We start from the raw sequence: 24,267 nt of genomic DNA, 5'->3' as shown, positions 1-24,267 counted from the left end.
TGGATGTAACACAAGTAGTTTTCTTTGGAAATGATGTTGTCTGACAATTCTTGCATTTTCCGCATCTAAAAAAGCCTGTGATGTCTGCCCATTCTTGAATTGTTGTAGAATGTCCTATGTTATGTTTGATGGTTGGAGCAATTTTTAGGCCTAAATTCAGAGCTTTGGTGAATATAATTTGCGGGGGTATCTGTGATAATGGACCCTATTATTTTATCTTGTTTTATATGGTACCAATTGTTGTTTATAATTTTTTACATTTTTTTGTATTGTGGGTTATAGGGTAGTATAATCCTGGATGGTATATCTTCCTGTTTTTGTTTCGTAGTTGTTTTGGTGAAAGATTCTTTTCTTTCTATCCCCTTAACTTTATTTAATGATGTCTCTATCAATTGAATTGGGTATTTTTTTGTTGATGAATTGTTTTTTCATCTTCTCAGATTCCTGTTCAAAGTGAGGTTCTGATGTACCGTTTCTCTTAACTCTACGGAACTGTCCCTGTGGTATATTTGGAAGCCATGATGGTAAATGGCAACTATCATACTGAATGAAGCTGTTCCTAGCTGTTGGTTTCTGATAAGTGGTGCATATAAGTTTGTCCTTTTCTACTGATATTTGCAGATCTAGAAATTCTATTTTAGATGTACTGATGGTTGGCGTGAATTTTAGACCATATGGGTTTTCATTAATCTCTTAGGAAGGTATCCAAGTTATCTACACTATCTTGCCATATAAAAATGATGTAATCAATATAACGTTGCCAGAGCACCAGATCCGTCCCCAGTCTTGGCGCTATACTATCCTCCTCCCACTGCGCCATAAATAAGTTGGCGTAACTGGGGGCGAATCTGATGCCCATGGCGGTCCCTTGGATCTGCTGGTAAAAATCGGAGTTCCAATAAAAGTAATTATTATTTAATATGAAGTTTATGCCTTCTGTTATAAATTCAATTTGTTCTGGCAATAGTTTAGCTTCTTTGGTTAATTGGTTGTGGGCTGCCTCTATTCCTTGTTGATGGTTAATACTAGTATAGAGTGATTGTATGTCTAACGTACCTATATGCCAATGTGGTTCAAATTTAAAATTTTCTACTGTCTTAATAATTTGTGTGGTGTTTTTAATGTAGGATTTGATGTTTTTGACTCTTTGCTGTAAAAGAGTATCTATGTATTGTGATAAATTACTGGTTAATGATTCTATGCCTGAAATAATGGGGCGGCCAGGTGGATTATTTCTATTTTTGTGTATTTTGGGAAGGCAGTTTAGTACCGGTAATCTTTGAGGCGTATTTAGTATAAAATTATACTCTATTTCTGATAAGATCCACCTCTCCTTACCTATTTCACAGTATTGTACTAACTCTGAGTAGTATTATTCCGTTGGGTTGTTCTTCAATTTTTTATATGTACTTGTGTCCGATAGTTGTCTCATGCATTTGCTATTGTAATCAGTAACATTTTGGATTACAATTGCTCCTCCTTTGTCGGCTGGGTGTATTATTATGTATTTTTCTTTTTGCAATTGTTTTATGGCCTCAGTTTCTTTTTTTTGATAAATTATTCCTTTTCTTTGGTTGTTCTTTCATTTTGCGTATCTCTCTCTCAACACACTGTTTAAAGGCTGCCAGTTCTTGTCCTATTTCCGGTCGGGGGTATATCTTAGATGTGCATTTTAAGGAAGTGTGTTCATATGTCTTATTGGCTGTATTTTCTTTCATTATGGGATTTTTTATATAGTATTTCTTCAGAGTTTACGAATAAATTTTTCTATACCTATAAATGTGTCAAATTTGTTTAGTGTATTTATGGGTGCAAATTTCAAGCCTTTGTTTAGTAGGCTGCTTTGGGACTTGTTTAGAGTGACTTTACTTAGATTTATAATTGTGTCTTCATCGTGATCTATCTGTTGTATTTTGATGTTTCAAAAGTGTATGTTTCCGCTTTTATGCGTTTATTTTCAGCATGATCCCAAATATTCATTTTGGTTGAGCAGTGAGCTGGCGTCTAGTGGGTGATAAATAAATGAAAAGGTGAATGGGATAGACGGCTCTGCTGTTCAAGCAAATGATAGAGGTGCAAGAACTGCTAAGTCTGACTCACCCAGTCAGGATAGTGGAAAATAAGAAGTAAAGAGATAAGCAGGCACACTCATATATGGGTAAAATCTGATCTAGTTTATTTATAGAAATAGTATATAGATAATAGGATATAGGTAAAAAATGCTGGTTAAGATATAGTTGTGTAATATGAGATAATTTTGATCAATAGTCCAAAATGAGAGTCAATAAAAATGTTCCTTGGAGTAAAAATTTTAAGTAAAAATAAAATAGCCACTTATGGTGAAAATGGTATTTAGTAGATGAAATGTAGTCAATGAATGGAGTTCCACCGTATTGTGGAACTTATTCGTATATAATGCGCTTTATTTTTTTTAAATGATGCGACTTTTGTGAATGATGCGCCTTTTTGTAGATGGTGCTTCCTTTTTGTGAATGATGCGCCTTTTTGTGGAATGCGACTATTTTGAGTGATGCGTCTTTTTGTCGATGATGCGCCTTTTTGTGAATGATGCGCCTTTTTGTGGGATAATCCTTCACAAGACAAGTGAAGATATGCGGTGATTATCACTGATCTTGTATTAAACCAGGAACGGTCTTCCTTGATCTGGGGCTTCAGGATGTATGTATAGAAACAATATACACTGCTCAAAAAAATAAAGGGAACACTTAAACAACACAATGTAACTCCAAGTCAATCACACTTCTGTGAAATCAAACTGTCCACTTAGGAAGCAACACTGAGTGACAATCAATTTCACATGCTGTTGTGCAAATGGGATAGACAACAGGTGGAAATTATAGGCAATTAGCAAGACACCCCCAATAAAGGAGTGGTTCTGCAGGTAGTGATCACAGACCACTTCTCAGTTCCTATGCTTCCTGGCTGATGTTTTGGTCACTTTTGAATGCTGGCAGTGCTTTCACTCTAGTGGTAGCATGAGACGGAGTCTACAACCCACACAAGTGGCTCAGGTAGTGCAGCTTATCCAGGATGGCACATCAATGCGAGCTGTGGCAAGAAGGTTTGCTGTGTCTGTCAGCGTAGTGTCCAGAGCATGGAGGCGCTACCAGGAGACAGGCCAGTACATCAGGAGACGTGGAGGAGGCCGTAGGAGGGCAACAACCCAGCAGCAGGACCGTTACCTCCGCCTTTGTGCAAGGAGGAACAAGAGGAGCACTGCCAGAGCCCTGCAAAATGACCTCCAGCAGGCCACAAATGTGCATGTGTCTGCTCAAATGGTCAGAAACAGACTCCATGAGGGTGATATGAGGGCCTGACGTCCACAGGTGGGGGTTGTGCTTACAGCCCAACACCGTGCAGGACGTTTGGCATTTGCCAGAGAACACCAAGATTGGCAAATTCGCCACTGGCGCCCTGTGCTCTTTACAGATGAAAGCAGGTTCACACTGAGCACATGTGACAGACGTGACAGAGTCTGGAGACGCCGTGGAGAACGTTCTGCTGCCTGCAACATCCTCCAGCATGACCGGTTTGACATTAGGTCATTAATGGTGTGGGGTGGCATTTCTTTGGAGGGCCGCACAGCCCTCCATGTGCTCGCCAGAGGTAGCCTGACTGCCATTAGGTACCGAGATGAGATCCTCAGACCCCTTGTGAGACCATATGCTGGTGCGGTTGGCCCTGGGTTCCTCCTAATGCAAGACAATGCTAGACCTCATGTGGCTGGAGTGTGTCAGCAGTTCCTGCAAGACGAAGGCATTGATGCTATGGACTGGCCCGCTCGTTCCCCAGACCTGAATCCAATTGAGCACATCTGGGACATCATGTCTCGCTCTATCCACCAACGTCACGTTGCACCACAGACTGTCCAGGAGTTGGCAGATGCTTTAGTCCAGGTCTGGGAGGAGATCCCTCAGGATACCGTCCGCCACCTCATCAGGAGCATGCACAGGCGTTGTAGGGAGGTCATACAGGCACGTGGAGGCCACACACACTACTGAGCCTTATTTTGACTTGTTTTAAGGACATTACATCAAAGTTGGATCAGCCTGTAGTGTGTTTTTCCACTTTAATTTTGAGTGTGACTCCAAATCCAGACCTCCATGGGTTGAAAAATGTGATTTCCATTTTTTTATTTTTGTGTGATTTTGTTGTCAGCACATTCAACTATGTAAAGAACAAAGTATTTCAGTAGAATATTTAATTAATTCAGATCTAGGATGTGTTATTTTTGTGTTCCCTTTATTTTTTTGAGCAGTGTATATATATATATAGAAATAAAGTCAACTAGCTATAATGCTGCACGGTGCTGTAGGAAGAAAAGGTGCTCTGTGCCTAAGCGCGGCCTCCCATGCTAATGGGATCACAAATGAGATGCGGATCCGTTTACAAATGCATTGCAAGAACGGATCCGTCTATCCGTTTGTATTGCGGATGGACGGATCCGTCTTGCAGTCTTTTTCACAGTTTTCATGCTGCGGTATTATGTCCGGCCAAAACGCCTGACAGTGACTGAACGGAAGGCATACTGATGCAAACTGAACAGATTTCTATCCATTCAGAATGCATTGGGATATGCCTGATCAGTTCTTTTCCGGCATAGAGCCCTTTTGACGGAACTCTATGCCGGAAAAGAATAACGCTAGTGTGAAAGTACCCTAAGTTGGATGTCCACGCAAATTTATTAAAAAAATTAAAATAAACTTTATGAAAAGAGATTGTGCTTCCTCAGGACAGGGTTGGCTGTCAGACTTTCCAGAGAGAAGTGCTTTTTTACTGCTACTGTACTGCATTGTGTCTACAATTCAGGAGACTGCAGTGCTGAATCTTGTGTTAATCCCAGCATTCATGTGACACTAGAAATATTATGCATCAAACTTACCTTATTTAAAAAAAATTTAAATATGGAAATGGTATCCGATATATAGTGCATAAAAGCTAAATGATTATGTAAAATATATAGAGCTACATTTATCAAAATGAGTATAATTTCCACCTTTCATTTTCCAAAGGAGCTCTGAAAAATTAAAGGTGAAATCTGATTGGTTGCTATGGGCAACAAAACCAGTCCTTCTTTACACCACTCCTCCATAGTGCTTAAAGGGAATCTGAATATGGACTCTGATCTTTCAAGACGCTCTCAGTTCCACAAGATCAGGGACTTTATTCTGTCGGCAATATTAGACACATAATGAATATGTGCTGAGCCTTCTGAAATATGTGCTTATCCCATAGAGAACCTTGCAATTTTCAATTTTTTTGTTTTTCACTCCCCGCCATCCCAGAGCCATAATGTTTTTTATTTTTCCGTTCACATAGCCTTATGCGGATTTTGCAAGACAAGCTGTACATTCTAATGGCACTATTTAAAGGGGTATTCCTATCACGCTAGGATATGTGAGAACAGTGTTATGTTTTTTTTTTTTTTAACAGTGTTCCATATGTGGTAAAATTAATTCTCCAGGTTAGTACGATTACAACGATACCACACTAGAATAGCTTTTCTTGCGTTTTAAAACTGAAAAAAAATAATTATTCTGACCCCCTATAACTTTTTTGTAGTTATGCGTACAGAGCTATAAGGGCTCATTTTTTGCAGGGCGATCTGTACTTTTACCATGTGTGACTTTTTGATCAATCTTTGTTACATTTTTTTGGGGACAAAATATGGCGAATTAGCTATTCGCTGTATGGGATAAATATTGTTATATTTTAACAGTACGGGTGTTTTCATTTACGGCAATGCCCATGATGTATTAGTTTTTTTTGTACAGCAGTGGCTTCCATTGTGGTATCTTACCATGAAATCCATTCTTGTTTAGGGTTTTACGTATCGTAGATTCACTAACAGGGCTGTTAGCATATGCCAGAGACTTTTGTAAGTCTTTAGCTGACACTCTAGGATTCTTCTTCACCTCATTGAGCAGTCTGCGCTGTGCTCTTGCAGTCATCTTTACAGGACGGCCACTCCTAGGTAGAGTAGCAGCAGTGCGGAACTTTCTCCATTTATAGACAATTTGTCTTACTATGGACTGATGAACAGCAAGGCTTTTGGAGATACTTTTATAACCCTTTCTAGCTTTATGCAAGTCAACAATTCTTAATCGTAGGTCTTCTGAGAGCTCTTTTGTGCAAGGCATCATTCACATCAGGCAATGCCTCTTGTGAAAAGCAAACCCAGAACTGGTGTGTGTGTGTTTTATAGGGTAGGGCAGCTGTAACCAACACCTCCAATCTCATCTCATTGATTGGACTCCAGTTCGCTGACACCTCACTCCAATTAGCTCTTGGAGATGTAATTAGTTTAGGGGTTCACATACTTTTTCCACCTGCACCGTGAATGTTTACATGGTGTGTTCAATAAAAACATGGTAACATTTAATTCTTTGTGTGTTATTAGTTTAAAGCAGACTGTGATTGTCTATTGTTGTGACTTAGATGAAGATCAGATCACATTTTATGACCAATTTGTGCAGAAATCCATATCATTCCAAAGGGTTCACATACTTTTTCTTGCAACTGTATATAGCCATCATAGAACACTCCATTTACAATATACCAATATGGTGCTGCCACCTGCTGGCTTGTATTGGTATATTCTAGTAATAGCTATCGGAGCCTGATTGAAGCTTTGGGCTAATACTGTAAGGTAATAGGTTCCCCGATCTCAGCCAGGGAACACAGTTACGGGAGCACTCGGCTCCAGCTTCCGGATTGCTCAGATGCGTGGTCACAATTGACCTCGGCATCTGAGGAGTTAAATGTCTGCGATAAGTCATAGGGCTGATCACATATATCAGCCACGGTCTCTGTTACTTGAAACAGCATAAACCCGGCGGCTATGGCACCCACAAGCGGGCGCCATCCTTAAAGTGACGATTTGTGTACATGTATAGCTGTTTCATACGAGCGAGTCCATTGCAGGAATCACGCTCTGTGTGTGAGCGTGATCCTCCTTTCTGGACTTGCAGGAGTGCATGGCATTATCATAATGTATAATGGGTGGCTTTCTTAACACCATCAAACAAACCAAGTACAAAATAAGGGACTTTATCAACTGTTCCATTACGGGCCTTATATATTTGGCAAATTATATGAGGAAACCTTTTACGCAATTTCACAGAAGGATCTGAGAACATGTGAACTCACTGTAAAAAATGTGATACCCTGATCGCTAATCACTAAATCCAGAGGGTAGGCCAAAAGCATTCAGTTTCAGGTAATTGAATTGAACCACCCACCAAAATTAGGTGGCGATTGGGATAAGCTGGCATAGATCTAAGAGCTGGTGTACGACGAGACATATGTTGGTATGACGAGACATATATGTCTGGTCTTAAATTAAGCGTATCCTCCAGTGGCACAGGGGGATAAAGACCAGCAAAGAAAAAGAAAATGTAAATCAAATCAAAAATAATTGGAGTGTATTAACCCCTCTCGCACCACAATGCAATGCAATGACTTCACGACGAAGATCCCTGACTGGGCTGAAGCATTACATTGTTGCTTGGGATGTTCTAACATACATTTTTTTTTTGACAGTAGGGTTGGCAAATATCGTGTCTGTCATTAAAGAGTCTTTCACCTAAAATGACCATTATACACCACAAACATCATGATATCAATTACATTCCCCATATTATAATCTTACCTTTCATATTGCTGTCCATCGCCCATTTTCTCAAAAAAAAAAAAATGCTTTTTTCCATATGCTAATTAGCTTCTGAAGGTGCACGGGGGCGGCGTTTATGCTTCTGAAGGGCCCCCACCGTGCTGTTCAAATCAAACCCCTCCCCTTTCACCCCTCTGGCCTGCCCTACGTTCTTCAGATTCCATCCTCCCGTCATTGACAAATCCGGCGCCTGAGCCGTTCAACATAATCCTCGTGCCTGCGCACTCCATTACCCACTATGGGCAGAGGCAGCAGAGCGTTTAATGTGCATGCGCCGGCCCGTACCTTCTGATCTAGCCGGTGGAAGTAAACTGCTGTAAGAACGGGAGGTATGGGCCGGCGCATACGGGGAGGGGTTTGATTTGAACAGCGCCGTGGGGCATGGGCACTGGCCGCATAAATGCAGCACCCAGGCACCTTCAGAAGCTAATTAGCATATGGAATAAAAGCGTTTTTTTAAGAGAAAATAGGCGATGGACAGCAATATGAAAGGTAAGATTATAATATGGGGAATGTAATGGATATCACGATGTGTGTGGTGTATAATGGTCATTTTAGGTAAAAGACTCCCTTTTAAGGTTAAACATTCTTCGGTCAGAAAGTGGTTAAAAAAAAAAAGAACAGGGATCAATAAGCCGAAAAAGAGGTGGATCCAGCGAGTAAAATCATATGTTCTTTACTGACAACTGTTCACATTAAAATACATCTTTTAATGTGGACAGTTGTCAATAAAGAAGATATGAGTTTACTCGCTGGATCCACCTCCTTTTCTTCCAAGTTTCTCCAAGGTGTGGACACATCTTAGGATCCGAGCTTTGAGTCTACAATCTATTCTCTTGGGAGCTGGACATCCACCACATGTGAGATAAAGGAACAGAAAATAACAAAACATTCTCATCCTTTATTCTCCAGATCAGTCATTACGCAAAGGACTGTTCGCATACAATTAATTACTGTGCATGATAAGGTGATTTTAATGCCCCGATGTTCTTAAAGGGTTGTCCGCTTTTTAAAAAAAATATTAATTAGCTATATTCCGGATCGGTCATCAATATCAGATCGGCGGGGGATCCGACTCCCGACACCATTAGCTGTTTGAAGAGGAGGAGGCGCTTGTAGGAGCGTTGCCTTCTCTTTACCTGCTTGCTGTCGCAAAAGCAGCAGTAAGCAGGTCTGATTACAACTGCTCCATCCCCATTCACTTCAATAGGACGGCTTCATCCTATTCACCTGAACAGGAAGGAGCTGCTGCATTGAAGTGAATGGGACAGTGTTTCTGTAACTACACCTGCTGCAGCTGTGACAGCGAGCAGGTAAACAGTGAAGAGAAGGCAGCGCTGGTACAAGCACCTCCTCTTCTTCAAACAGCTAATCGGTGGGGTTCCGGGAGTCGGCCCCTCAGCCGATCTGATACTGATGACCTATCCCAATGGTTATCAATATAAAAAAAAAAAGAAAAAAAAAAAAAAAAAGACAACCCCTTTCAAAACATAAAAAGCACATAGTTAAGACGCTTAAAAAAAAATATAATATAAATCACAATATGAACAATGTGTGTATCTGGCACAAGATTTCTGTCACGGGCATAAAGGGTCAAGGAGTCTTCATATGCCAGTGGTACATGGTTCATTTCAGTTTCCTTCTTCCAAACAAACGGGTCACGATTCATTTGCAGCTCATCCTGGGCATTACACTTCCTGCCAAAGCAAGCCTTATGGCTTCCAACACTCCAGAAAAGCTTTTTCATTACCACAGTACTTTCCTAATTCATATACCGATTATCCTCCACAACAATGGTTCTGCGTGGAAAAGTGTCGATGTCAACCAGTATATACTGAAATTCATACTTCTTGCTTTGTGGGTTCTGCAAAATGACATGGAGACAGGGTCAGGGCTGATCATGGGAACGCATGAGTTTATGGGACTGGAGACCAATAATACAGAGAACATACCTCCTTCAAGTCCACATGCACGACACCTTGCAATCTTGGCTCTGAACCTGAAATGTAGAACTTCAACCGCATGCACCTCAAGCCATCTTTCAAGTACTCACTGGAGCTAAAGAAAGTACAAAAAGAGGGAACGATGACACGGAACATTCAAAAATATACTGCCACCATTGCATAGTAACATGGCGTTTTCCCCTGCACCATACACACCACAACGCAAGGACAGTCGGTATATGTTGTATCGCAGGAATCGTGTGTCTACGTAGCCTCTACACTGCTGATATGAGCATAGAAGCATTTGGGCAGGAGATGCTGACACAAAGTAAAGTCTACAATCTACATTCAAATCCAATGTATCCAAGCAATCCAAACACAATATACGACCTTCCAATCATACATTTGCGCCATTCTTACGGCGTCATTCTTCCACACTTTTCTGCCTAAGGCAATCCTTTTCTGGGAGGGGTCCAAAAGAACTGTGTGTGGTTTGCATGGATAATCGAGCAACCTGAAAATTGGATTTGAGAGCAGAGTTCTTCTTTGATTATACCCATGTATTGGGAACCTATTCTTGCACGATAATTTCAGAGTAGCGTATGCCTTTAAAATTGTAGATGCTACTTGTGTGAAAACTAACTAAAATAAGTCCTTGCACCTGAAACTGCAAACATAATAACCAGGTACTCCTATTCAGAAACAGACACTTTTCTCTTTCCTATAAAAAGAAAAAGAAACAGTAAAAAAAAACTAAAAGCTGCACTACTTCATGTAAGGCTACTTTCACACTTGCGGCAGAGGAATCTGGCAGGAAGTTCCATCGCCGGTACTGCCAACCGATTGCATTTTAAGACTGATCAGGATCTTGATCCGTCTTACAAATGCATTGCAAGAACGGATCCGTCTATCAGTTTGTCATACGGACAAACAGATCCGTTTCAATTTTTTTTTTTTTACATTTTTTTTCGGTCTGCGCAGGACGGATCCGGCATTCAGGCAAGAGTTCAGTTTTTTGGGCTGGAGATAAAACCGTAGCATGCTGCGGTATCATCTCCGTGCTGATCAGTCAAAAAGACTGAACTGAAGACATCCTGAACGGATTGCTCGCCATTCAGAATGCATGGGGATAAAACTGATCAGTTCTTTTCCAGTATAGAGCCCCTAGGATGGAACTCAATTCCGGAAAAGAAAATCGCTAGATATTACGGCGATCTGACTTTCTGAGCAAGGAGGAGATTTGTGGGTACAGCCGGTGCTGGGCTCCTTCACAGGGAGGCATGGCTGGGCTCCAGAACGGTTAGTATAGCCCCTTGGGCTCCATACCAAGCTGATTTACACACACACACATATATATATATATATATATATATATATATATATATATATATATATATATTAGTCCTGATCAAAAAGTTTAAGACCACTTGAAAAATGGCAAAAAATCATATTTTACATTGTTGGATCTTAACAAGGTTCCAAGTAGAGCTTCAACATGCAACAAGAAGAAATGAGAGTGAGACAAAACATTTTTTGAGCATTCAATTAATTGAAAATAACGAATAAACTGAAACAGGCTGTTTTTCAGCTGATCCAAATTTTAGGACCACATGCCATTAAAAGGCCAAATCTGTGCAAAGATGTGGATTCATTGTCATTTTCTGTCAGGTAGTCACACGTTGTGATGGCAAAGGCAAAAAAACTCTCCCTTTTTGCACTTGGTCGGGATGTTGAACTGCATAAGCAGGGTCTCTCACAGCGCGCCATCACTGCTGAGGTGGGACGCAGTAAGACAGTCATTTGGAATTTCTTAAATGATCCTGAGGGTTATGGAACAAAAAAGTCAAGTGGAAGACCCAAAAAAATGTCATCAGCACTGAGCCGGAGGATCCAATTGGCTGTCCGTCAAGACACTGGACGATCCTCGACCCAAATTAAGGCCCTTACTGGTGCTGACTGCAGCCCCATAACCATCAGATGGCATCTGAGACTGAAGGGCTTCAAAGACAAAAAACGTCTTCAAAGACCTCGTCTCCTTGAACGCCACAGAACTGCTCGTTTGGACTTTGCAAGAGAGCACCAAACATGGGACGTTCAAAGGTGGAAGAAAGTTTTATTCTCTGATGAGAATTTTTTTAAACCTTGATGGTCCTGATGGTTTCCAATGTTACTGGCATGTCCTTCATGTTTGGAAGTTGAATTTCTGTTTTAGTTTTTTTTTGGAGGTATGGTCCTAAACTTTTGATCAGCTGAAAAACAGCCTGTTTCAGTTTATTTGTTGTTTTCAATAAATTGAATGCTCAATTTTTTTTTGTCTCACTCCCATTTCTTCTTGTTGCATGTTGAAGCTCTACTTGGAACCTTGTTAAGATCCAGCCATGCTACATATGATTTTTCTGCCATTTTTCAAGTGGTCCTAAACTTTTGATCAGGACTGTATATAAAATCATTTTTTACACTCAATAAAACCACTCAGAGATATGTGACAGGTATATTGCGGACATGCAAGCGGCGATCTAGCTGTGCATGTCCGCAACTCTATAGGGTAAAAAGAGGTGACAGAATCCCTTCAAATGGATGCCCTACACAACATACCAATGCCATACTATTCCCACATCAACCAGAATACTTGTTCTCCATCTGCTCTTAAACCTAACCAAAATATATTGCACCCGGCTACTTTAGATCCATGGACAGGATATCAAGTGAGAAGAATAGGCTTAAAGCAAACCTAATATTTCAACAGTGTGTGTACATGAGGAGTAACACTATTTTGGGCCACAATATCACTTATATCTGATATTTTTTTAGCCGTTTTCCCCTGTGCATGCTGCATGTCTAGTTTGTGGTTTTCCTAGTGCATGCAGAAAGTAGAGAAGAATCCGCTTCCTCACTCGGAAGAATGCCCCAGGATCATGGAGGACATTACAGAGAAGTACTGACCTGTATAATTATAAATAAAGCACTTGGACTGATAGTAACATAGTACATAAGGCCGTCCAGTTTGGCCTGTCATCCTGCAAGTTGATCCAGAGGAAGGCAAAAAAAAAATAAACATCCCATTTAATTAAGCAATCTCTATGTTGTCTCTCCTGGAGTACTGTCTCACTCTACTCCTGCTCACTCCCCCCTCCTTCATAGGCCTCATGCACACGACCGTTGTGTGCATCCGTGGCCGTTGTGCCGTTTTTTTTCGCGGACCCATTGACTTTCAATGGGTCCATGGAAAAATCGGAAAATGCACCGTTTTGCAGCCGCATCCGTGATCCATGTTTCCTGTCCGTCAAAAAAATATGACCTGTCCTATTTTTTTGACGGACAACGGTTCACGGACCCATTCAAGTCAATGGGTCCGTGAAAGAACACGGATGCACACAAGATTGGCATCCGCGTCCTTGATCCGTGGCCGTAGGTTACTTTCATACAGACGGATCCGAAGATCTGTCTGTATGAAAGCTTTTTCATAGTGATGGGGACGCTTCTAGTTAGAATATACTGAGAACTGTGTACATGACTGCCCCCTGCTGCCTGGCAGCACCCGATCTCTTAGAGGGGGCTGTGATCCGCACAATTAACCCCTCAGGTGCTGCACCTGAAGGGGTTAATTGTGCATATCATAGCCCCCTATAAGAGATCAGGGGCTGCCAGGCAGCAGACCCCCTCCCTCCCCAGTTTTAATTTCATTGGTGGCCAGTGCGGCCCCCCCGCCCCCCTCCCTCTATTGTATTATTTTCATTGGTGGCAGTGTGCGCCCCCCCCCTCTATTGTATTAATATCATTGGTGGCCAGTGTGCGGCCTCCCCTCTCCCCCCCCGATCATTGGTGGCAGCTGAGAGTTAGAAGCATCATACTTACCTGCGAGCTGCGCTGTCTGTGACCGGCCGGGAGCTCCTCCTACTGGTAAGTGACAGATCATTAAGCAATGCGCCGCAGAGACCTGTCACTTACCAGTAGGAGGAGCTCCCGGCCGGTCACAGACAGCGCAGCTCGCAGGTAAGTATGATGCTTCTAACTCTCCGCTGCCACGCACACTGGCCACCAATGATATTAATACAATAGAGGGGGGGCCGGGGGGGGGGGGGGCGCACACTGGCCACCAATGATAATACAATAGAGGGAGGGGGGCGCACACTGTGCCACCAATATAAATAATACAATAGGGGGGGGGGGGGGGGGGGGGGGGGGCCGCACTGGCCACCAATGAAATTAAAACTGGGGAGGGAGGGGGGTCTGCCCCCTGCTGCCTGGCAGCCCCTGATCTCTTATAGGGGGCTATGATATGCACAATTAACCCCTTCAGGTGCAGCATCTAAGGGGTTAATTGTGCGGATCACAGCCCCCTGTAAGAGATCGGGTGCTGCCAGGCAGCAGGCAGCAGTCATGTACACAGTTCTCAGTATATTCTAACTTGAAGCGTCCCCATCACCATGGGAACGCCTCTGTGTTAGAATATACTGTCGGATCTGAGTTTCACGATCTAACTCAAATCCGATGGTATATTCTAACATAGAGGCGTTCCCATGGTGATGGGGACGCTTCAAGTTAAAATATACCATCGGATTGGAGAAAACTCTGATCCTATGGTATATTAACTCCTGACTTTACATTGAAAGTCAATGGGGGACGGATCCGCTTGAAATTGCACCATATTGTGTCAACGTCAAACGGATCCGTCCCCATTGACTTGCATTGTAATTCAGGACGGATCCGTTTGGCTCCGCACGGCCAGGCGGACACCAAAACGACTGTTTTTTCATGTCCGTGGATCCTCCAAAAATGAAGGAAGACCCACGGATAAAAAAACGGTCACGGATCACGGACCAACGGAACCCCGTTTTGCGGACCGTGAAAAAATACGGTCGTGTGCATGAGGCCATAGACTTGTATTGACGTGTGAAATATGATTCTGCAGTGAGCAGCTCCTGTCCTGGATAGATTCATAGCATATATCAAAGACAAATGCATTTAGCAAGGGAGGAACGGGGAGGTAAACAGCTGATCGGGACATTTCTCTCTGATAAGACATAGTACAAATGACCTTAAGAAACTTTGTAATATTTGTGCGTTGTGTGAAAAGCTAGTGACCATTTAATGGCTATGCCAGAAAACAAGTTGATGTTAATATGCTCAGGAGAATTAGAGTACAATTGCATTGAATACATGTTGTTGGTTATATCATTAAATTCTACTCTAGTGCAAGTGAAAGAAAGAGAAGTAGCATTTTTTCACACTTCAGTTCATTATTTCATTTCAATGTGTGATGCCAATAAAGCAAAAAGATAGTGATTCTGTTTTGATGCCATTAGGAAGGCTCATGTGTCCCACATAACTCACATACAGACTATGATATACTATGAAACAAAGGATAAGAAAATTATCCTACTTTGGAACGCTTCATTCCAAAACACATCAATGACCCATGGACCTGTAAGGGTTAACATTAACCTTTTTGATGCAGGACCTGATCATACATCAAGCTAAGGCCTCAAGCACACGACCATTGTTTTGGTCCGCATCCAAGCTGCAGTTTTTGCGGCTTGGATGCGGACCCATTCACTTCAATGGGGCCGCAAAAAATGCGGACAGCACTCTGTGTGCTGTCCACATCCGTTGCTCCGTTCCGTAGTCCGCAAAAAATAATAATAACCTGTCCTATTCTTGTCCGTTTTGCGGACAAGAATAGGCAGTTATATCAATGGCTGTCCGTGCCGTTCCGCAAATTGCGGAACGCACACGGACGCCATCCGTGTTTTGCAGACCGCAAAACACACAACGGTCGTGTGCATGAGGCCTAAAAGCATTAGTGTTTTCTTTCTTTGATTTAAAATATGGGAAAATAAAAGGGATTGCAGAGGATATGGTTACAGTTACTGCCAAATGTTGCCTGGATTTCCCCGAAGGTGGCCATACATTCTGGCGAGTACACTGTATCATCGTGTGCACCATACACCCAATCATTATTCTTAAATATCTTGTTTTAAGCAATACCTGTCCCTAAAACTTACGCAACATGCTGTCTTCTTCCACGCCTTGTGGCCTCTCCAAATGCCTTGATAGGTTCACCAAAAGCTCCAATAACCTGTAGAAATAAAAAGCAACCAAGAAGATACTTAAATGTATGAACAACTGTTAACATTCATTTTATAAGACTTTTAAAGGGAACCTGTCAACTCCCAAAACCAACCCAAGCCGCCAGCAGTACCTGCCTGTAGCCAGCAGTGTGTTTCTGATGATTCCTTTCTTCCTGAAGGCCGATGCAGCAAAAGTACTGAAAATGTTGTTTTATCCCCTGCCCCCGGCGCGCTTCTCCCCACATGCTTGAAGTGAAAGGGGGCAGCGTCCTCCTTGCTTCACGTCACCGTAACCACGCCCCCTTCCCTGCCCCTTCGCTGTGACTGGCAGTTTGGCTGGCTTTGCCGAACTCTCTGCATAAGCGCCGTCAGTCACAGGGAAGTGGGCGTGGTTACCGTGACGTAAAGCAAGGAGGCCGCTGCCCCCTTCACTTCAAGCATGTGTGGAGAAGCGCGCCAGGGGCAGGGATAAAACAATGTTTTCAGTACTTTTGCTGCATCTGCCTTCAGGAAGAAAGGCATCAGAAACACACTGCGGCTTGGGAGGTGACAGGTTCCCTTTAAAGCAAGAAGACATTTTTAAAATCACTGTTTACATGTATTTTGGGCTAAAAGACATTTTTTCAGTTGAAATGTATTAGAAATTTTGCACGGCTTGTTTCCTACAGCTACAACATTTCACACTACAAAGCAGTAGCAGAAAGTAGTTGACTGCTTCTTCCCCGACACCCCTCTAAATTCTGCTGGATTCTCTTCTAAGCTGATTTATATCCAAATCGAGACTGAACTTTGACTTGGGTGTAAATCAGAGTAGAGCTCAGAGGGTGCCAGAGAATAAACCTCAGTTCCTGAATGAGTGATGGATTTATCACATAACACCCTTCTGCTACTGCTATGTAGTGTGAAATACTGCAACTGCAGAAGCCGGTGAAAAACTTAATAAAAACCTATTACAAAAATATTTATTAGCCCCAAAGTCCTCGATATTCACAAGCTCCGACCACTCCCACCCTGAGTAACCGTTTTCTCTCTAAACTGTGCATGTCAATCAGCAGTGGATGGGGGGGGGGGGGGGGGGGGGGGCACCACTCATGAATACCAAGGACTCAATAGAGCAGGCAAAGCATGGTGAGAACTCCATCCTCCACTCCTCCCGCAGTAGGGAAACATGGCAAGAAAATACTGTGATGCATGGTGGTCACTGAGTTACGCTGCCTGCAGATACCGCAGCTTAAAGGGGTTTTCCGGGATCATGCATCATCTGGGGGAGGGTGGAAACAACCCTTTATGGCAGTCTTAACAGGTCATACGAATACGAGTTGTTTTTATGAGTCAACCCCTTTAACTAGGCATTGTGCTTACCTCGGGGTGCTTTCGGCACTTCTCAAATGCATTTCCATATAATTTACTAGGGCTTGATGAAGAAAACAGTTCTGTGAACACCACATATAAAAGTCCTCCTGCCCGGTAAGACAAGGAACGTTAGAGCACACATATACACAAGTATGGCTGCAGAGACGGAGAAGAGAGTCCACTTACCGGTAATTCCAGCCCCGATGAGAGCCACAATGAGATAGGTAAAGTCTCTTCCCGCTTCTTTCACTATAAGAAATGATAGGACAGACAGAAACAGTCACTTCCCATTCTCTAGAGTACCACAGTTCATATTGTACCTCTTCTGGAGAAAGAGGAGGTCTCCTGCACAAACCTTGGGAGTGCCCCCATATACTCACATCTCCTCTCTGCTGCTGGTGGTATTAGGATGTTGTATGGGAGCGCAGGAACGGGGGGGAGAGAGTATCTGAAGGTCTGGTCCAAGTTCTGCCCACTCGGGGGTTCATGTGAGGGGTCTGTATACTGGGGGGGGGTCTGATGTGAGATGCATATATGGTCAGGGGTTTGGTCTGGATTATTTAATCATTTGGGGGGTTTGGAGAATCTGCATTGATTTATGGGTCTGTATTTGTTTCTGCTGTCTGAGGTATAAGGGGGAGGAGGGGTTGCAACTTTTTAAATATCGTGACTTTTTTTAGTCACAACTGCCATTTGTACGTTGCCCTTGCCAGTTTCTGAATAGGAGGAGTGGCGAGGATGGGGTATGGGGGGGCATTGTTCCCAACACATTTGTCATTTAAATAAGACCTTTCATCAGTTTTACAAAAGTCTAATTAGGGTGTTACCTTATAGGGTGGCCCCCACTGATGCCATGGCCGTTTTCTTTTCTTTTTTTTAAAGAACGCTGTGCCCCCCCCCCCCCCCCCCCGTTGATTTTGGCGCCTTGTATTATAATGAGTATCAGAATAAAGAGGAGGAGACTGAGTCTCTCTCAATGGCTGTGACGCTCTGCGCTGCGATTGGACAGCGCTACAGCCAGGGAGAAGGAGAATTCCATTGAGAAACCCTGGCGTCTCCTCCTCCCTGTTCCGATGCTAGTAATTAGCATACTGAGCGGGGAAAATACCGGAGGGCACAGCGGGCGAACAGAGCGGCACCCAGGAATAATAGTAAGCACTATAGGATCCCTGCTTTATGCCCTACCTAACAGGCTACTTAGCTTATAAAGTCTGGACCCATGAAAGGTCCACTTTAAGCCAGGAAATGGCATAAATAATGGCTGAAATTCATGGCAGCTTCATAGGTTTCAGACTGGAGCACGGAGTGCCAGAGGATGAGGCCGTATCAATGCCGCTGTAGCACACGCCAGTCTTGATAAATCAGGGCCTATATCTTCATTTAGGGGCTCTGTTGTGGGCTCTCCATTCATTCTGGGTTGTCATTCCGGCGGCAAGGTCGGATTCAGTGCCAACGTATGAACCTACCCCAAGGAGGGATTCAGATATGCTCCATGGATGGTCTTTAATCTACCGTGAGGTATTTCCGTGTAGGATACAGATCTGGCGGCCAATGGAGACAACTGTATCCAGGTCCGTGATACATGAACCAAAGTAGTGCACGCCCTGGAGGTGTGACTGGCACTAGTGTTGAGTGAACTGCTGTTTTCAAGTTCGGCGTATCTAAGAATCCCGTTACCACGGACCAGAAGTAGCGTTGTGCGAACTTGTTTTTTTAAGTTCTGCGTCCAAAGTTCGGGTTATTTAAGAATCCCCTATGGATTCCACTACCACAGACCATAACGGAATTTGGAATCCATAACGGGATTCTTTGATAACGCAAACTTTGGACGCAGAACTTAAAAAAACAAGTTGGCTCAACACTAACCACAAGTTATGGTCCGCGGTAGCAGAATCCGTAACGTTATTCTTAGATAACCCACCAAAACCTGAAAACATAAGTTCGCTGATCCCTAACTGGCACCACCGACTTCTATGGGTCTGGAAAACATGGCCATCTGAATGAGGCCTAACAGACACACTACTGCACCTTAAACAAAACATTCCTATATTCATGGAGACCCCCTTTAAAAAAAATTGTTTCTTGGGTGACAACTTGGAATGAGCCCCCACACAGAGGAACAAGAGGCAGGTACCTTTCTGGGCTGCGGTCAGTGGAGGGGCCCCTTCAGCCTTGACTTGCAGATTAGTGCGCTTGTTCTGCTCCCGAACCTGGGGCAAGCGCCTGCCTGTGAAGAAGTGCTGCACCCGGCCGATGGAGGGCGCCCTCCAGCTGTGGGGCGGGCAGTACAGGAGCGGCTGCCCCCTCACCGCTGCCCTCCACAGATACTGGCACAGACTCATGACTCCCTCCAGTTCCCAGCATGCCAGTCACTCAATGAACTTGACGTGTCCTGTGTGCTGCTGCAGGCCCCGCGTTCCCCTCCGCACTGCCCTCTGGGAGATGTAGTTCTAGGCCTGCGCTGAGAACAGGACTACGTTTCCCGGCATGCACAGTGCGCCCTCAGCGATAGACGTGCAGCCAGTCACAGGGTGTGCATATTGTAGTGAACGGTATGTACTAAGGTGTTAGGAGTAGCGTCCCTCGCCTTGGATCGCATCGTGTGTATTATAGCCTGACTAATAAGCAGTCCTAGCCGGTGCAGCCATAATAAACGATAGCAGATGCCTGCATTCATAGTAATGGTCTGTCATCTACAGTAACACAACAGGCAGTATATGGCCACTAGGGGGCGGCGGAGAGCCCGCACACATAGAGCCCTCCCACAGGAGATGCTGCTAATCTCCAGTGGTTACCGGCGCACGGAAGAGTACACACAGGTGAGGAGGGCATGGCGACTGTGGTAGAAACTAATGGTAGAGTTATCGTGAAGTAGAAGCTAGCACAACTGTGGGCATGTGCTGCCAGGCGGAGTACAGCCCTCGTGCAGGTACAATAGCATCCAATCAGGTAGTTGCTTACAGTTTCAAACTTCCGCTGTCACAATAAAAACTGGAATTTGATTGGTTGCAGTGGGCCCTATGAATGCCTTGTATGTACTACTACATTTATATAAAGTGCGTTAGACTCAGCCCTTTATGGGCCATGGTGCTGCCCCCTCACACCTTGGGACTGGAAGTGATGACGACCCACCCGTGGAAAGCGTTCACTGGCCTCACTATGTCCCCGAGCGGCAACTGACCACAGTGACTCAATAGTAACGTGCTGCTTGGGGACATGTCACCAATGAGGCCAGTCAATGGCTGTGGCCATAGAAAGGTCGTCACCACTTCTGGTCCACTGGGGACCGGAAGCAAATAGGGTGGTAGCCTCCCTTTAGGAAATGAGGGGCTTTCAAATTATTATTTTTTGAATGATGTAGTAGGAGCCGAGTGTACTTAGCATCGGGCTGTAGCGGTGCTCCTAGTACAACAGCCAGCCCCTCGGTGCTCCAACGAATTTACATACATATACAAGTAATGATCTGCAGCTGTTCAAGCTAAACAAAGGAAATGCATGGTTAATACTAATGTATTGTGATTGTCCATATTGCTTCCCTTGCTGGCTGGATAAATTTTTCCATCACATTATACACCTCTCATTTCCATGGTTGTGACCACCCTACAGTCCAGCAGCGGTGGCCGTGCTTACATATCATAGACAAAAGTGCTGGACTATGCGCACTCCTGCTATCCTGGCCACCAGAGGTCGCAGCAACGCCTGTAAAAGTGTCATAGACGCCTGTACAGGCAGTTTTACTTCCTAAAAAATGGCTAATGCGTATGAATACGCACGATAATTTCACTGCCATTCATGAGCGCACTGAGTGCTGTGAACGGCACAGGCAGCACAGCAATACCGCTAGTGCCTGAACGCTCCGCACAGTACAGAGCTTTGTTATTAGGGAAGAGGCTGCTGATTTGCCAGTATCAGCGGGCTGCTGTGCCATTGGCTGCTCCCCCTTCTCCCGCACGCTGAACGCAGCAGCATCATCCATTTCATTCATTATGAAAAAGCGGCGGCACTCGCCACCCCTGCGCCATTGCTGGCTGCTGATGAAGGTGAAGCATGGCAGGAACGGAGCCTCTACTGAGCAAAGACCATGTGCCCAGGTGATGTCACGCCAGAGGTCCCAGCGTGCCCTGCAGGCTTCTATCTGCTGCTGGGAGCTCAATGTGGACTCTGTATATGAATGGAAAAACTAATAGCCAAGAGGCTAAAGAAAACCCTGTGTCTGACCCTTACGTTAAAACATAACTTTCATTTGATTGCTCTGATACCTAAACACCTACAGGAAAAAAAGAATGTTAAAAACCTGCTTTTTCTCTAGATGACCTTATGTTGATAGTAGTGTTAATAGAGTAGGTACCCTACTTTTATAGACCCTTGAGACTCTATTAACACTACTATTAACATAAGGTCATCTAGAGAAACAGCAGTTTTTTTTTCCTGTAGGTGTTTAGGTATTAGAATAATCAAATTAAAGTGATGTTTTACCATAAGGGTCGGACACAGGGTTTTGTTTAGCCTCTTGGCTATTAGTTTTTCTATGTAAGTACCCCAGACCACTGAGAGGTCTATTTTCCCGTATGGTTTAAGTATGGAGCGCACTGTCCAGAGATCACAGAGAGGACTATACGGTACACTATACTGTGCAACAGTCCGATATATTGTGTACAAGACTGTCCTATAACTGCCTCCTGTGCATGCGTCCCAGACCCCACCCAGTGCCACTATGCCACCCAATGCTCCCTTCCACAATGACCAGACGTCCCTGTTCAATTCTTATTGCGCTGAGTTTTGCACAGTCTACTGCTCCGATCCCTGCGTGACAGATTTGGTGCTTCAAGAAAGGTAGGGATTCAGTCTTTTAAGGCTCCTTTCACACGCGCGTTGCGGATTGGGGCTGGATGCGTTCAGGGTGCGTTCAGGAAAAATGGTGCGATTTTGACACTAAAACAAGTCAGTTTTCACTGCGATTGCGTTCCATGTTTGCGTTTTTTCCGCGCGGGTGCAAAACATTGTAATGCTTTTTGCACGCGCGTGAGAAAAATCGCCATGTTTGGTACCCAGACCCGAACCCGGACTTCTTCACAGAAGTTTGGGTTAGGTGTTGTGTAGATTTTATTATTTTCCCTTATAACATGGTTATAAGGGAAAATAATAGCATTCTTAATACAGAATGCATAGTACAATAGGGCTGGAGGGGTTAAAAAAATAAATAATATAACTCACCTTAATCCACTTGATCGCGCAGCCCGGCTTCTCTTCTGTCTTCATCTTTGCTGTGCACAGGAATAGGACCTTTGATGACGTCACTGCGCTCATCACATGGTCCGTCACATGATCTTCTACCATGGTGATGGACCATGTGACGGACCATGTGATGAGCGCAGTGACGTCATCAAAGGTCCTTTTCCTGTGCACAGCAAAGAAGAAGACAGAAGAGATGCCGGCTGCGCGATCAAGTGGATTAAGGTGAGTTATATTATTTATTTATTTTTAACCCCTCCAGCGCTGTTGTACTATGCATTCTGTATTCAGAATGCTATTATTTTCCCTTATAACCATGTTATAAGAGAAAATAATAATGATTGGGTCCCCATCCCGATCGTCTCCTAGCAACCGTGCGTGAAAATCGCACCGCATCCGCACTTGCTTGCGATTTTCACTCAGCCCCATTCACTTCTATGGGGCCTGCGTTGCGTGAAAATCACTGCTCGTGTGCACAGCCCCATAGAAATGAATGGGTCTGGATTCAGTGCGGGTGCAATGTGTTCACGTCACGCATTGCACCCGCCCCGAAAACTCGCTCGTGTGAAAGGGGCCTAAGAGATAAATTTAAAATGGTCAAAATTTGCTATTTCTGCATGGAAGCCATTATAGAGAAGACTGGTAATGGTTTCCCTGCTTAAATAGTAACCCCTTAGGCTACGGATCCGTTCAGATAATACAACCGTCTGCATCCGTTCAAAACAGATCCATTTGTATTATCTGTAACATAGTCAAGACGGATCTATCTATTGTGCCAGATTGTGTCAGTTTCGTTTGGCTCAGTTTCGTCAGACGGACACCAAAACGCTGCAAGAAGCGTTTTGGTGTCCATCTCCAAAGCGGAATGGAGACGGAACAGAAGCAAGCTGCGGCAAACTGATGCATTCTGAGCGGATCCTCCTCGGCTAAAAATACTCCTCAAAAATGGTAAGAGGAGTATTTTTACTATTCTGGGAAAAAAATGTAGTGCGACCTCTGCTGGCCACCATAGAAGCCTGTACTTTTTCCTATAGTGTTCAAGCATGGCCACCGCTGCTGAATTGTAGGGTGGTCATAACTAGCGATGAGCGAAGTACTGAAAAATTAAATTCGGCTGCTTCACCGAATTTTACAAAACAATTTGCTTAGTCTCGAATTACTTCGTCACAAAGCGCATTTCTTTGCAAGTAGTGGGTACAATGACAGGAAGCAGCGATTGCGCCGCTCCCCATTATTGTACCCCTCAGTTGCCGTGTTCATCACTGATCGCGGCATCTGATGGCAATAAATGAATACAGTATAAAGTAGAAAAAAAAAATCATGAAATCATACTTACCCTCATCCATTTGATTGGGAAGAGCCGGTCGCCGCCATCTTGATAAAAGATCTAGTGCGAAATGTTGCGTTGCCCGTGATGATGCCATCACGCCGGCCAGTGTGGTGACATCATACGTCACAGCGCACAGGATTTCATGCAAGATCGTCCATCAAGATGGCAGCGGCCTGCTCTTCGCGATCAAATGGATGAGGAGAAGTATGATTTTTTTTTTTTTACCACCATTCAGGGAAAATAGATCAGCCACCACGAAGCATGAGGAAATTCAGCTTCGCGACAAATCAAATTTTCCATGAAATTCAGATCGAATTCCACTTTGTGGAGTTCAATTCTCTCAACCATAGTCAACCTCTGAATAAAAGCAGTGTATAATGTGATGGAAAAATGAATCCAGCCAGCACAAGCGACAATATGGACACTAGGGATCGAACGATATTATCAGCCGATATTCTGGATTTTGTATATTATCGGTATCGGCATCTAACCTTGCCGATATACCGATAATGCGTATAAAGCGAATACAAGTGAAGCGCGCACTAGTATGCATCAGGTGCTGGGAGAGCTTCCGATACTTTCCCTCCCTGGTCTTCTTTGATGGGGCCCGCACTGCACTGTCCTGACCTCGTACAGCGTCAGGAC

At 43.9% G+C, this 24,267-nt stretch overlaps 2 protein-coding genes across 3 annotated transcripts in view; one reads left to right on the top strand and one right to left on the bottom strand.

Moving 5' to 3' along the window:
• Positions 1–8,711: 8,711 nt before the first annotated feature.
• TIMM21 (translocase of inner mitochondrial membrane 21) lies at positions 8,712–19,508 on the bottom strand. Its single transcript, XM_040432627.1, has 6 exons — positions 19,195–19,508; positions 17,247–17,309; positions 17,070–17,167; positions 15,642–15,715; positions 9,646–9,751; positions 8,712–9,557 (listed from the first exon to the last, which is right to left on the bottom strand). Exons 1-6 carry the CDS (start codon positions 19,400–19,402, stop codon positions 9,456–9,458), a joined length of 651 nt encoding a protein of 216 aa, XP_040288561.1. The 5' UTR covers positions 19,403–19,508; the 3' UTR covers positions 8,712–9,455.
• An 88-nt stretch (positions 19,509–19,596) lies between these two features.
• Positions 19,597–24,267, top strand: part of FBXO15 (F-box protein 15) — a 176,376-nt gene continuing 171,705 nt past the window's right edge. The window contains exon 1 of one of the 2 annotated variants that reach the window (XM_040432625.1): positions 19,597–19,612. The gene's annotated coding sequence lies outside the window, so the exon portion shown is untranslated. Of the gene's footprint in view, positions 19,613–19,850; positions 19,880–24,267 lie in introns of those variants that run through there. The other variant, XM_040432624.1, reaches the window with a different exon arrangement.

The sequence above is a fragment of the Bufo bufo genome, chromosome 5 (assembly GCF_905171765.1).
Source record: "Bufo bufo chromosome 5, aBufBuf1.1, whole genome shotgun sequence".
Lineage (NCBI taxonomy): Eukaryota > Metazoa > Chordata > Amphibia > Anura > Bufonidae > Bufo > Bufo bufo.
Note: the sequence above shows the minus strand (reverse complement) of the source record. Positions and strands in the feature narration are given on the sequence as shown.